Below are 15,520 nucleotides of genomic sequence, written 5' to 3'. Positions count from 1 at the left end.
AAAGTCTGGGGGGGATAATACACACTGGGGAGTCCTGAGGAATAGTTCTCTAGAAACTGTGCAATAGGTGAACCACGTTCCCTATATTTTTAAAATCAAACTGACCCTGATTTATTCAACCTGAAGATCAACATGGATGGGCAGGATCCCCTTTAGCTTTACTCATGATAGTCCAGGAGTGGTGGTCTATAATAATAAGGTAATACCATCTGGTAGTCACCTAGATGGTCTTATGGAACACCCCATTTCGACAGAGCCTGTTGCAACCTGTAGTAATTATAGTGAAAGTGGTTGCTAATGCAGAATTGAAAAGAGAAAGCATACCTGCTTGGGCAACACTTGCCACAGAGTGGGATCCAGTGAAAAATAAAGGGACCCTGGAAATAAAAGAGTATATGATTGAGGAAAATACTCACCTCTGGTTAATATCTAACAGATGTGGTCAAAATAGCTATAGGGGGGTAGTCAAAAACCCACAGAAGAAGAAACTGACATATCATACCGGCCTGCACAATGTCTTACAGAGGGCAATTCAACTGGGAGGCTAATGACATAGAGATATGATGAATCTGGTGAGATGTGACAAGCAAAAGATTTCTCTCCTGTAATGATAATCCATTATAGGCCATGTGAATCAATTTATGAAGCCATCTCATTAGGATAATGGAAGATAAATCATGGGAAATAGAGAAATTACAATGAATGAACAACTGATTCCTACAACCTTGAAATGAGTTAGTACGAGTCACATAACACTTGAGGGCCTTAACAAATGATCAGGATCTGAGGAGTCATAAAAGTGAGAAATGGCTGGCAAATGGATTGGTGAGAAGGATCTTTCCGCTTTCCTGGCTGCCAGAGTTTTGGGAACAAAAGACCTATCAGAGTAAAGCAGGTGAAATTTGGAATGGTAAATAATCTGCTGCACATGGATTGCAAACAACACAAGCGAACAACAACAAAAAATACAATTTAAGAGAAAGGTGAAACAAAGAACACGAAGCTAAGGGCTCAAAGGGAGGATGAGACAATACATGTAAAACAACTATAAAATCCAAATTCGTTAATGGGAAAGGTTGTTTGGGTTGAAGAATATGAAAGGATCTGAGTAGACCTGATAGTACTGAGGATTCAAAAACCTTCCAATATTTGGAATACCGAAAAATAGTGGATAAAGATGTCTTCTACAAAGCCACCATAGATGAAGCAAGGTCCCTCTCAAATATTCAAGTCATAAAATGGGATATGGTAAATACTTTAAGATGAAGAGAATTTAAATTCCTTTTAATACACCACTGACGATAAGTATTTCATTTCCATTGATAAACGGCCATGGTTGGCCTATGGAGTGATTTAGTTAAACACAGATAAACCTTAGAAGTTAAACCCTTATGTCGGGCTAAGAACCACATAACTTCCAAGCATGAAGATTGAGTTTCTGAACATCTGGGTGGAGAATGTCTGATTGAGTTTGTCTCAACAGAGACTGCCAATATGTAAGAGGTAGACATTCCTACAGATATCAAAGAAGTGGAAACCATGCTTGAGCTGGCCAATATGGTGCAACCAAGAGAACTCAACAGGGAGTGGAACAAATCATAGTCAGAACCAGAGGCAATAGCCAAATTGGGGGAAAGGCATAAAGATGTAAACCTGTCCACTCCTGACTGAATGCATCTACTGCCAATGCTTGAGGATGAGGTATCAGAGACCAAAACAACTACAGTTGAGAATTGCAATGAGTCCCAAAGGCATCGATCATTGGAGACCTGAACTTAAGAGCAAATCCACTGAAAAACCTCATGATGTAGCATCTATTCCATCAGAAGAATACATCTGGGTCAAGACAAGTGATCTGCAATTAAATTCATCACTCCTGGAACATGACATGCTAAAAGACTGATACAATGGGAATGAGCCCAGTAGAGAAGATCCAAGATACGAAACCAAAGATCTTGAGAATGTGTGCCTCCTTGATGAGAAATCTGAGATACCACCATGGAATTGTCTAAATGTATCTTGACAATTTTTCCCTTCAAGAGAGACAGACCTTGAACCATTGCCTGGTGTACTCCAAGGAGGTCGAGAATATTGATATAGAGGGTAGACTTGTCTTCCATCCAAATACCCTGTAACTCCTGACCTTGAATATAGCTCTCCATCCCTGAAGAGATATATCTTGGGACAAGGTGGTGGAATGGGTACTCAAATGGTGGTGTTGTTCCGATCCAACCACCATTTGCAATTGATGATGTTGCTCCTGAGTAATGAGACAGGATGATCCAAAGGATCAGAATGCATGATCCATTGGTCGTGCAGGAATGAGAGGCTCGAGGGATGCCCACATCCTCAAAAGAGAGAGAACCATCTACGCAGTAGGAAAATGAGACATAAGTAAAAGCCTGATGGCTCTTTCCATGACTTGAAGCCTGATAGGGGTTGGTTGAGCACAACTTCAGTGAGTATTGAAAAACACACCCAGATGGATGAGATATTGCATTGATGATAGAATAGATTTCTCCAGTCTGATAAGGAAGCCCACTTTTGTGGCTTCTGAAAGGAGAATCTGAGAGTGTTGTTCTGCTACTTGATGGGATGGTGCCAGAAGGAGACAGTCATCTATATAATTATGTGTGCACAAGCCAAAGGAATGCAGATGATGAGAAAAAGCTCAATCAATTCTCCAGAACACATAAGATGTGGATGCAAGGCCAAATGATACAGCCCTGAATTGCAGTACCTGACACTTGTGCATAAATCTGAGAAACTTCTGGAAAGATTCTGCTATGGGAATATGGAGATAAGTGTCAGTAATGTTGAACTTGGTCATCCAGAGCTCTGGCTCAAAGTGCCATCGTAGGTTGAGAAACGATTCCATTGTAAAGCCAGGAGGATCTAAAAATTGGTTGAGTCAAGGCAGATCAATGATTGGACGCCAATCTCTTATTTTCTTGGGTACAATGAATAAATCGGAATAAAATCCTGGAAGAACGGTATCGACCCTCTCTACTGCCCTTTTGACTAACAACTCTCTTATGACAACCGGTTGTGCAGATAATGGTAGATGTGATGTAAACTGAATGTTCAACCCTGAAGCCAGAACATGGAGTATCCATGGATCCCTGGTGAAAGAACTTCAGATGTCCAGCTCCCACTGCTCCCCCACCCACAGGATAGTTACCAATGCCATTGTTTATGGTCTGCCTAAGTTGCTCGAAAATATGGACAGACTCTATTATGGGAACCAATAGACCTGGGAACCGAAGGAGGAGGTCAGGAAACACTATGAGCTGACAATCCCAAATTAGCACTAAAAAGGCGAGAAGCCAAAAAAATGTAAACAAGCTGAATCAGTTCATGATTCTAACGTCTCTGGAACTCCGGCATACAACATAGGACAGAGACAAGGAGCTTTCCGTAACTCCAAGGGCAGAAGACAGTAAACAAACACTTTCTAACAAAGCATCTCTACCCAATAAATTCCAACAATAAACCAGAGGAAACCAGAGAAAGAACTGAAGAAGACAATCTGACTGAGGTAGACGTCAGCAAAATCCTCAACTCCTCTTCAAATTGCTGAGAGGAATGTTGATAGGCTTCCAACAAAAGTTGCATTGAAGATAAATACCTCAGGACGGTCGTGAGAGTAAGACAAATTTCAAGAAAACTGTGATCTGTTTAGAGGTCCAAAGGGGGGTCCATCCATTTTGAATCTAAATATACCTCCTCCTGGTGGTGATAAGCCAAAGCATGCTGTTCTGATAAATGTAGGGGACAAGGCATAGCTATTCCATCACATAACTGAGTGGCAAATCTCCCAGCATGAACAGCAATATTAGGAGAAGGAGGAGTAGTCATTTGCCATCCTTTCTGCTAACAAGGAAGGAGTAGAGTCAAATGCAACAGGAGAGACCCCCTAAACCTCACAAACCATAGTAACCAACTGAAGAAAAGGGGCTGGAGGTGGCTGATCAAGATGATCCTCTGTTGAGGTTGATTTAGTAGTAGAAGGAGCCAGAAAAGGTGAGTCTAAATTCTCCCCAGCTGGTCCCAGGTCATTTCACAGACAGCTTTGACTGAGAGTGACCCCTCTCTTGGCCATTGACAAACACGAGATAGCAAAGGTGGAAGAGAAGAGGTCTGGTTGGTCTCTGTTAGTAAAAACATTAACTCGAGAATTCATACCCATCGGTACGTTTTTTGTTTTTTTTTGTTAAAGTCATTTATAAATATAAATGCAGATATAACACCAACCACATTCAAAGTTACAATGTAAATTATGAATAATCACAACACTCCTGTTTATAGAAACCTGTGCCGAATGCTTTGTCAAGAAAATGTGATTACATTATCTGAATGAGGTGCTTATATACAGTACCTATATAGAGGGCGCATTGAAGTTGGTAGAGAATTTAGCAAATCAGAATTTGCCAATGGCATTTGAGTAAGGTATAAAAGACTGGAGAAAGTGTTTTCAATGCTTAGTTGGGCAAACAGTGGAAACCCTGGAGATCGAGAAATAGCTATATTGTCAGCAGAGGTAAGTATGTTTTTGAATAATAATAATCATATTCTTATAGTACAAATGAATCACTCCAAATTTCTACAGAACTCCCAACCTCCACCCTTTTATTTAATAATTAGTGATGTTAAACAAAACAAAGAATCCTTACCATTCAAGCATAAACCAGGTGAGCCAAAACAAGCCCAGCTACCTGAAGTTGGTCATTCAGCCCCGGTATACTGAACTATTCTAAATGTAACAATTAGCTACATAAACCAAGTAATTAACACCCTCTAAGTTCTTCATAATGTATTCTCCATGAATAAGAGCTTGACCTTTAACATAATTTCATGTTTATTATAAAAAAGTAAAAAAATCTTTTTAATAAACCAGCCCTGACAACCATTATTTTTCAGTTTAATTATGAATAATGTAACATTATCCATAAAAGAATTACTGTTATTACAAGCAGTTAATTTTTTAAAAAATTGGGATATAATAATCCCTTTTAATAATATTAACAGAACAACACTGTTAGGGGTGGGTAAACCAAGAATGGGAAAATCAAAGTCCCTTCTCTTGTCAAAATTAATCAACACTATTCTGCTTTCTACTAAATTAATGTCTAGTGGGTGCTAATTTCTCTTTAAACATGGCCAACATGTTTTTTCTGTGAATATTCTTTTTTGAAACAGGTATTAAACTCTAACTTATATTTGTATACTTTTTTGTTACAAGGAAGATTAATTTCACTCAATAACCTGAATTTTGATCCAAGTATAATAACCAACAGAGCTTATAAAAGAAAGAAGTAATAGCAGTGGTATTCATGCTCATTATTTATATATGGAGAAACCACTGTTTGTTTATATATTTCTTCATTAAAAGTGATATAACTATTATATGTACAAAAACTAAGTATATTTTTTGCATTGATATTTGGTAAATTTCTGTTTTGAAAAAATTATTTCTGCATCTATAAATTTATCAAACAGGTCATTAAAGACCCTAATTAATTCTTCGAGATTTATTTTAATATATAATGTACTGAAATCATAAGTAATAACAGAGTTGGTTGTTTGTAAAGAGTTTAAATTACTTAAACAATCAAAAACCAAAATATTGTTTTTTATGATGCAAAATAGTGGTCCAAATCATTTGAAAACAGTAACTTTACTTTTTTCAAATAAAGCATCTAAAATATTATTAAATACTATAGAAACAGATCTAGTAATAGTATTTAAATAGTTGGTAATAAACTTCATAGGAGTTATGTAATTGTGAAATTGCATATAAAAAAGTAGGTTAAAGCAAAAAGAGTCTCTATTAATACTCTATTTTTTAATGGCTTTCTGTAAAATAGTAATTATTGTATTTTTATTTAAAATACTTTTTGTCAATGCATTAGTTATATTAATTTCATTAGTTAAAATTTGTGCAGATAATTTTTTTACATACCAAAATTACAACTGGCTTTATCAACAAGTGTAATAATAAATTGTTTGAATTTCCTTAATTATATTTTTTAAATTATTGAAAGAAATATATATCTTATATTTATATAAATTTAAAGTTTTTAACTGGTTACTTATGGAATTAATAAAGAATAATTTCCATTAAAAAAGAAACATGGAGGGTAGTAAGTTTTTACTGATTTTTATAATATAATCATCAATATTTTTATCCAAGTCTTTTAAAATATCACCTTTATTTGTCTTTGACTCATTTCTACTATAAGAATATTATTATTATTTTCTATAATATCAAAAAAAGGGTGGAGGTTGGGAGTTTTACTTTGTAGAAATTTTTTTTGTTGGTTTATTCTATGTTAAAGCTATTTCTAAATATTAAGAGTAACTTCCTTCTAACAACTGGCTGTAGACGGTGAAAGGCAGTTTGAGTTGAGACATTGTGGGTTCAAACACTCAACTCCTAACCCGTAACTGATTCTCCTTAGTTGCTGGCAAGTTTTACATTGGCATTTGGATTTTGCCTGATAGACGGAATATCTCTAATACATTTTTGTGCTATGACCACAAGCATTATGACTTATGGATGACAAAAAGGAATGATAATGGAGGCATAATTTTGAATTTCAATTTTATTATATTGTTTCTGGCTTTTATATATATATATATATATCTAAGGTAACAGTACTTCAGGTAGTTTGTTCACAAATATAGATTAGACATATGCTCAACTTTACTATCAGAGTAAAAAAGAAATTTTTCATTTTAACCATGTGGTTAATAGATGGTTTTCATCTACAAGACAAATGTTCTAGTTGTGCACAAGAATAACATTACATGGCTGTCTACTTGTATAAAAGAACATGTACCTACAAAACATGAGAATTCATCATGCATTCTACATGTTTTAACAAAGTATAACATTCCTGTCACTGATGATAACCTTGTAATACTAAGTCAACCTGAGGACGAAGAGAAACTGACAATTCAAGACTGTGATAATTGGAAACCTGTAGCCAAGACTAAACCAACAAAATCAGTAATGTTACTTCTCTTCAAGTTGTATACACCCATTCTCTACAATTAGATGGTATAAACTATCACAACTAGTGCTGTGTCTTTAATCTGTGTACCATTACCTACAAGACCAATATATAATTTGCATTCATTACCAAGACACTGACTTAATAACAACGAAATTGATGGAATAAAAACATGTCATCATAAATACTGAATAGGAAGTGTATTGTTCTTGTATAATTATTAACATTGAAATGTCAAAAATACAATTCTATGTATCAACTACATAATCAAATATTTTATCATAGAAAAAAACATTTGTGTGTATGTTTACATATATACCTTGAAAAAGTCAGTAATATTACCATAAAATAACCATTTGAGCATGAGGATATTGTACAACGAACAAAAAAAAAATTTACCAAAATAAACTGAACAACTGGTAACACAAGATACAATAAGTACATAGGACATTACATAATAAAACGATTTTCAAAATAAAAAGATTCAGTGACCATCTGCTATGCCAAAGCTAATTTTGTGAACAAGTGAGCATTTAGAAAGGGAGAAAAGAAACCTCAAAACATAATTCATCACTCAAGAACAACTATTGCAAGAAACCATGTCAAAAAATAAAGATTGCAGTTTGACATGCTAGATCAAGGGTCAGTTTACTATTTATCTAATAGTAAGATAATGCAATTTAAATATTTACATATACATAGATAAGGTATTTTGAATTCATATTTTTTTTAATCAGGGAAGAACATGTATATCATTCCCAAGAAAGGGTAGTAATGTGCGCTTTCATTATACTTTCAATTTCTGATTTATTTTGATAGCATAAGTGAAGTTGTGCATACCAAAGTGAATTTCTCTTATCTGTTTCACTCTTGAGAGGATGCATATTCACATAAAATTATTCACAACATACTAATGTTACACAACAGTCAACCTTACAGAATATCAGAATTAATACTGAAAATGTGTTATAAATATTACCTTTTTCTCCTCTTTCTTCCCCCCAAGAATTTTCCACCCTCCATTTGATTGGTTTACCTTCCTCCTGTGACACAAAACATGGAACAATGTAAAAAGTTCAATAACTAAACTATAAACTTTAAAAATTTGGAATCAAGTGTTAACAAACATTTACATATGTTCAAAACTGTATACGTATTAAGCACAAGATAAAAATAATCACTCATAATTTGTTTATAAATGTTAAATCTAGTAGTGTTTCATATAACTTCAAATTGAAAATCAATGGCTACCTGAAAAAAAGAGAATAATTACTTGAAGTGACAACAAAAGGATAACATGTTACAATGTAACAACCAACATTATAGAATACATATGACTGCCTACACAGATGTGGAACTCACTTCCATATACAGCTTTATGAAACTAAAAATGTTGCTTATCCAATAAAATCTTGGTTATGATTTCTTTTCAAGCTCCGAGCTGCAAAGTGTTCCAGGGTTACTGACTGGGTTTTAAAACCTGTTATTTAGATTTTGTTTTAGGTTAAGATGTCTTCCTTTTTAAGTATAGTCTTAGCAAGAGAAAGTAGTGGTTAGTAAACTTGGCATAGGCTTCTACTTAAGTGCTATTTATACACTATTTTTTGTACGCAAGTTTAGGATATTCATACAATTGAGTTACAGTTAACTAAGGCTATTTCAATAAAATATGTTGCCTGGAAATGCAAGAAACATCATTTAAGGTAAATTCTTAACCAAGTAACTTAAAATAGTAGAAAATAAACAGACTCTAAGTTTATCTGATTGGAAACAGTTTAACTTTTCATAGTAAAAGAGGATTCTACGGGAGATCTCACACGGTGGTAAGATCTAACAGAAACTGTATACCCACTGATGTGTAAGTCCCACTTTTGCAGATGCCATTCCTATCAAAATACAATCTACCATTCTCACTTTGTAATTTTAACTAGATTTTTTATGAGTTACTGGAAAAATTTGTCTTTAATCTAATTTGAAGTTATACATATTTGATTTGTGAATTTGGATGTAAATATTGCCAAACATCAGAGGTAAGAACCGTTAATTCTTTTATTTAGCTGTATTGCCTCTGCATGAAAAACTTAAGTATTACAGATACTGCTCATTTTTTTCCTCATTCTAAGAAACTGCTAGTAAAAAAAGAAAAGAAAAAAGACTAACTTACATCTGAACTGACTGCAGTAAAAACCATAGCATGTGTCATTAGAGAATCACCATATAAGAGTCGTTCTGCTTTGTTCAGCCCAAGGTTGACATCCACACCAAACACTAATTTAAAATCGTGTCTGTCAGGTAAAAAAACAAAACAATAAAAAAACATAAATATAAATTACAAGACCACTTTACAGATTTCTTTTAAACATATTATGGACACATGACAGTTATACTTACAAAAAAAAGATAACCTGGAATTTTTCTTTTTAGAAAATAAATATGAGAGAGATATGGTTTTCTATAAAACTCTGCAAGTATTAAGAAAAAACCATTATTCAATGCAGTCTGAGAATTTTAATTGATGAAGGACACAATAAGACATCATTATGACAAAATTATATTAAAGTACTAGCTGCATGACTGAACCTACTCAAATGTTAAAATATTATCAAACTAAAAATATAAAACTTATAAAGAGTTTTCAAAAAATTAAATGTCACACATTTTTATATATTGGTATCTTGTTAGTGACATAACAAAGCCAAGAGTATATTTTCTGTCACATACAAAGCTATCATAATTGATAACTTTGCAGGTGTTTATGCATTTATTAGAACTGTTGTATGTGATTACCTCAGAGCAACATTTATTAATGTAATGACAGGCACTGCATTTCACAGGTACAAAATAATCCCTTTGTCTATGAGAATTTGGGTTTGCAGCACCTTATAAAGTCGGTTATACTTTATTACTATAATAAACAATAAAATTGTGAACAGTTAATTAAAATTTGAATTATTTAAAACTGGGTGCAACATCCCAATTTTTATTTTCAATTTGATAATTATAACTTTTCTAAATCCTAAATACTTTTATTAGATACACGTAGTAGCATATTCTAAGGGTGGTAACTTTTCTAATCCAGTATTGCATTTTTGAAATCTATATCTGCAATCTTCAAATGTAGTAAGGGTGGAGTCAATATCTTAGCCCTCATCTTACTTGAACTTTAAGCCACCCAGTAGCACAGCGGTATGTCTGCGGACTTACAATGCTAGAATCTGGGTTTCGATACCCGTGGTGGGCAGAGCACAGATAGCCCATTGTGTAGCTTTGTGCTTAATTATAAATAAACAAACAAACAAATAGTTGAACTTTAAAGGTTACTTTGTTGCAAAATGTAAGAACAAGGAACAATAATCTCTCCTAACATAGTCTAACCAACAAGTACAGCAGATTACTTCTCTTCAAAAAATACCACAAAAAAATATTCCACAAACAAATCTACAAATACTTTTTTTAGTAAGTTTGCAAGTACCACACAGAAACCATATACTGAATTTGTTTACTGTGAACATATTAACTTCAAAATAATATACCAATGTGCTAACTTTAACTTGAGTGCAACAACAGCTACTTACGCATTAAGATCCTGAACACCAGGCTTTCCAGCAAATCTTGCACCAACATCACATCCAAACCAGACAGCCTAAGAATATGATAAAATGAGAACATTACTATAAGAGTTTTATGGAACAGAGGAAAATTGTTTAGGTAGAACAACATTCATTAGTGTAATTAAATCATATAGTAGGAGTAGCACATTTGTCTGATATTTGTATATATTATATTATGAATATATAAAGTGTGATAATCTGAAAACATACGAAGAAAACATTAACAACATTTTATTGTTTTCCAGAATTTGTAGTACATATTGAAGGGATTTAGACACTTTGGTAATAAAGTAGAGAAAAACAACAACCTTTATTCACCAGATAATAAAAACAATTTTTTTATTTCACCAATTGTTTCACCATTGCAGCTTCATCAATGTTAGTAGTAAAATAACTCTGAATATACAAAGCAGTGAAGTACAATTTATTCATCTTGCTGCACATTCAAAAAAAAAATAAAATTAACGACATTAAGCAACCTTCCAACAGAGAGTCATAATAACCACCAGTCAATTCTGGCTGCCTTATCACACTGATTTGGAATGTCACATCAGAAGGAAATTTCTAAAGCAAAGTTTAGGAGCAAATTAAAGTGGAAGAAAGAGACTTTACATGAAGTTGCGGAAGTGTGAAAAGACTTGCCCAATATCTTATCTATATGTTTCATTGGGCATGATCACTACACAGGTGCCATAATAGATAAGTATATGCAAAATAGTTAGGTGTACATCTTTAAAGGAAGCAGTCTAATTGGCAAAGGAACTATAATCTATTAAATTTGCAGCTAAACAACTAAAAGCACCAGTAAAAAATTATAAGATATAAGAGTAGGGAAACATTATTTCCTTCTGATAGAAATCTACAAGAGCTTAATTATATTAAATGGTTACTCAATATGGACAAGTACATCATAGGGCACTAGATGCTTCAAATGTGAGCTATGAATGACATATTGTCAAGAACTGCACATAAAAACTTCCAGAAAACTTAAATTGCACACAAAGGACGACAGAAGAAGAAAACTGTTATGAAAGTAGAAAACATAAACAATACAGCCAAACTGTGGTTAATCTTCATGTGAAATAAAAAAGAGAGACAATACCTTGAAGATGAGTCCTACAGTCTAAAAAGATCCAAGAAACAACAAGCACTAGACCTCATAAAACAGAAATTAGATAGACTTAAGAAATAAAGATTAGCTGAATATACTCCACTTGTCCAAACTGAAATAAGGAGTTCAATATTTAAAGAAATCAGTCCAAGAATCAATGGATTCATTGAAGGTAAGCTTTGCAATATGTTGATCAACACTGGTTCCACAGCCACCATTGTTTGACCCGATCTGGTAATGAAAGGTGGTAAATTGCCTACACAGGTGAAGCAAGAAGATGGATTGATGTGAACAGCAAATGGTCATAAAGTTCCATCAAAATGAAAGTTGGAAATTCTATGTGGGTAATTCACATTAACAATCTCGCTAATGGGTTCAGTCAAATTTGCCAAGTTTGTGACCCCAGGTTGACCTTTATAGTTTCCATACTATAACTTCTAATGTTTTGTGTATCTTCATAAAATTTAGCAAGCTTTCAGTAAGCATTAAGAAAAATCAGAATTTTAATGAAGCATTTTCACTAAACATTTCTCCATGAATATATGGAGACAAAGTGTTGAATGCTCCAAGTGCAAAGTGATTTTCATGTTAAGATTAAAAATACTTTTCTTCATCTGAAAATTTCTTTTGTGTAACCTCTAAAACCTCCTGCCCCCAGTGGCACAATGGTATATCTGTGGATTTATAATGCTAGAAACCGGGTTTCGATACCCACGATGGGCAGAGCACAGATAACCCATTGTGTAGCTTTGTGCTTATTTACAAACTAACTAAAACCTCCTAAATAAATTTCAAACGTTTTTTAGTAAAACTTTATATTTTGCCTATTATTTTCTCTATCTTAACTCCATATAAGGTCAGTCAATTTTACCAGCCTTGTAACCACCATAAATAAATGGGAAATAAATCTAAATTACCCCTTTTTTCTTTCTACAATGACTTAAATTGTAACAAGAAACTACAATTGTTTATCCTAAATAGCTTAAAATCTAAACATTATACCTCTATTTCTACTTACAGTTATACTTTTAACCATGGCTAACTAATAATCCCACCACACAAGTTGTAAATCACTTGGTGAACATGTAATTCATGTTACCATATCGAATTACATAATGCATGGACTGCTCATGAGCATACATCATGAAAAATTATCATTATTATTAATTTTCCTTGTTTTACTTAATCTAACTTTATCTAACTTAAAAAGTTTAAATTTTTTACATTTTAATTACTTTTATAATAATAAAGAAAGAATACACATAAAAAACAAGAAATATCGTACTTACCTGGGTCTTTGCTGTCGATAAAACTTAACCCTACTTTTTTAAACTATTGGTACTATTGCACTAAATAACATTTTATTTAATTAAGTAATTCACCTAAGAACACAGAATAATAACACACGAAAAGCAGACACTGTCCTATAACTATCATAATTTTTATAGCATTCTAGCTATGCGATAAGAGCCATTAAAAATTTGGCTAAGATTGTTGATGTGTTTACTGTTGGAATCAAGTTTGAAATGGAAATGAAATACACAATTTTCTGTACAGAAAATAACATAATATAATATGTCGTTTAATATACTAAAACTTTGGCTTTCTATTGGTTATAAATAATATACTATTAGACACCAGAGAGAACTACTGGCAATTTGTGAAAGACAGGATGTGACAGGTGGGCATGGCAAAAAGAGGTCTGATTTTCTAGTTTATGGCTCTGTAACCAAATAATATTGAAGCCTATAAAAATTATGCTTTTCCTAAGTAATAACAATATGATAAGGAGTAATTTACATCAAATTCTAAAAGTTCTCAGAGGAATAGTAAATAAATTAGATAATAGGGAAGACCTAGAGATCAAATGTCACAATTCTCATATTAGAGGATATTGAGGATTTTTTTTATATCCACTTATAAAATTAAAACTTAAAACTTATATAATATTAGAATTTAGACTATTAGCTATGTTTTGATGCCAAGTTTATTCATATACCATGATAATAAAGTAGTTTAATTAAATTTTGAATGTAACTCAGTAAAATCTCGTGACATGAGCAGAAAAGGATGCTTGTATGGAAAGATTTAAAGGAGAGTGCATAATGGAAATAGATTTTATGAAGGAATACATGGATGTGAGGCAAGACTCATTTAAAAAGAGTTTCACAGTCGACGACCAAGAAATCCCTGTGCATTACACGATAATTACACACTATAAGTTGAATTTCCAGTGACAAACAAAGACGGTAATTTTTTTACCACCAAGAAGTGAAATACTCATACTAGGAATAGATCTAGTGAGTGGAGCATGGTAGAACCAAACACCCCAGCTTGTCCTGAGAGATTACTGGCTGGAAGGTCTGTCATGGATCAGAATAATAAGGATGTAATGATTAGGTCTATAAATATATAAATAAATAAAAAAGAAAATAAAGAAGAAGAAATCTCAGTCTATCATAGACAGAGTAATGCTAAGTGTGAAGCACACGAGTAATACTTCCACATCTTAGAACGTTGGAAGTAGTCACCTTCAAAATAAAATGTAAGAAGTCTATTTAAAATATCCAAGTAAGAGTAGGTTACCACCATATTTACAATAGCTGTACAACTGAATCTGGGAAAGTCTTAAACCCAATTAAAATCACACATTAAATGACTAACTCACAAAATACCTTCTCTAGTAGAACTCATGGCTTAGGTCAGACAGGTAAAGTACTTCATAAGATTGATACTGGAGATGCAGCCCTAATAAATCAGTTGCCCAGATGACTCCCAGTTGCAAGACAGGCTGAGGCTTCCAAAGAAAGAGGTGCAATGGACCCAAGTACCATTTCTTGGACATCATCTACTGTACTTATGAAGAAAGAGAATTCATCCACAAAAATTACTGGAAGGTGAATGAAATCACAAAGAAAAATACCTATCCAATGCCAAAGACTGTCATTCTATTGACTCAAAAACTACTTTTTTATAAGTCAGTCACAACATATCATAGCTATTAGGTCTTGAAATTAAATATTCTACTTAATACTTGTTAATCCTTTCGAGACAGGTCTTGGGTGAAAGGCGATGTCATCTCGTTTGTTGACTCTCATTCAAAATTATACTGAACTATTATTTCATGAATTTGTTGTTGTTGTTTGGTGTTTTATGCCGCAAAGTAACGAGGCTATCTGCGTCAAACAACCAGCAAAAACAGTGAAAGTAAATTAAAGTAAAATGTAAAAATACAGTGAGTTAAAACTAATATATGTCGATAAAAGATTTATATACAATTAAAAAGACCTATAGTGCATAAAAACTTAAAAATACAATCTAATCAAACAGTGTCACCATTACCAAATGACACTGTCCAACGTCAGAGGTAAACTCTTAGAAAATATGTGTTTAAAATAATGCTGCCGCTCACGATCGTAATGACGGCAGGACAGTAAAAATGTGGGCTATTGTGACTTGAGTGTCACAATGGCTACACATCGGTGGGTCAATACCTTATAAAAGAAAACAATGGGTTAAAAAACTGTGACCAATGCGTAGCCTTGCCAAGACTACTTCCTCCTTCTGATCCTTATGGCCAAAGACCAACAGTAGGCTTGATCTGGAAAAGCTTGTTATGGCATTGCTCACCCCAAGTCGACTGACAAGTGGCACGAAGCCGTGCCTTAAAGACAGGACCGCAGTCCATGTATGGGACAGGCATGGCCGTGATGGCACCAGAGCAGAATACCGACGTGGCCAGGGATCCAGAAAAACTGAATGGAAACAGAAGATAGAGAAAA

The 15,520-nt window shown here is 33.6% G+C and overlaps 1 protein-coding gene across 1 annotated transcript in view; it reads right to left on the bottom strand.

Moving 5' to 3' along the window:
* LOC106464071 (bleomycin hydrolase-like) overlaps nt 1-10,659 on the bottom strand; it is a gene marked incomplete at its 5' end in the record, with an annotated part of 16,881 nt that extends 6,222 nt beyond the window's left edge. Inside the window, 3 exons of the mRNA XM_013924182.2 lie at nt 7,996-8,059; nt 9,181-9,301; nt 10,592-10,659. Of these exons, the coding sequence (XP_013779636.1) occupies nt 7,996-8,059; nt 9,181-9,301; nt 10,592-10,659 (253 nt within the window). The remainder of the gene's footprint in view (nt 1-7,995; nt 8,060-9,180; nt 9,302-10,591) is intronic.
* Between the last annotated feature and the right edge of the window lie 4,861 nt (nt 10,660-15,520).

Source organism: Limulus polyphemus, unplaced genomic scaffold (genome assembly GCF_000517525.1).
Source record: "Limulus polyphemus unplaced genomic scaffold, Limulus_polyphemus-2.1.2 Scaffold1555, whole genome shotgun sequence".
Taxonomy (NCBI): domain Eukaryota; kingdom Metazoa; phylum Arthropoda; class Merostomata; order Xiphosura; family Limulidae; genus Limulus; species Limulus polyphemus.
Note: the sequence above shows the minus strand (reverse complement) of the source record. Positions and strands in the feature narration are given on the sequence as shown.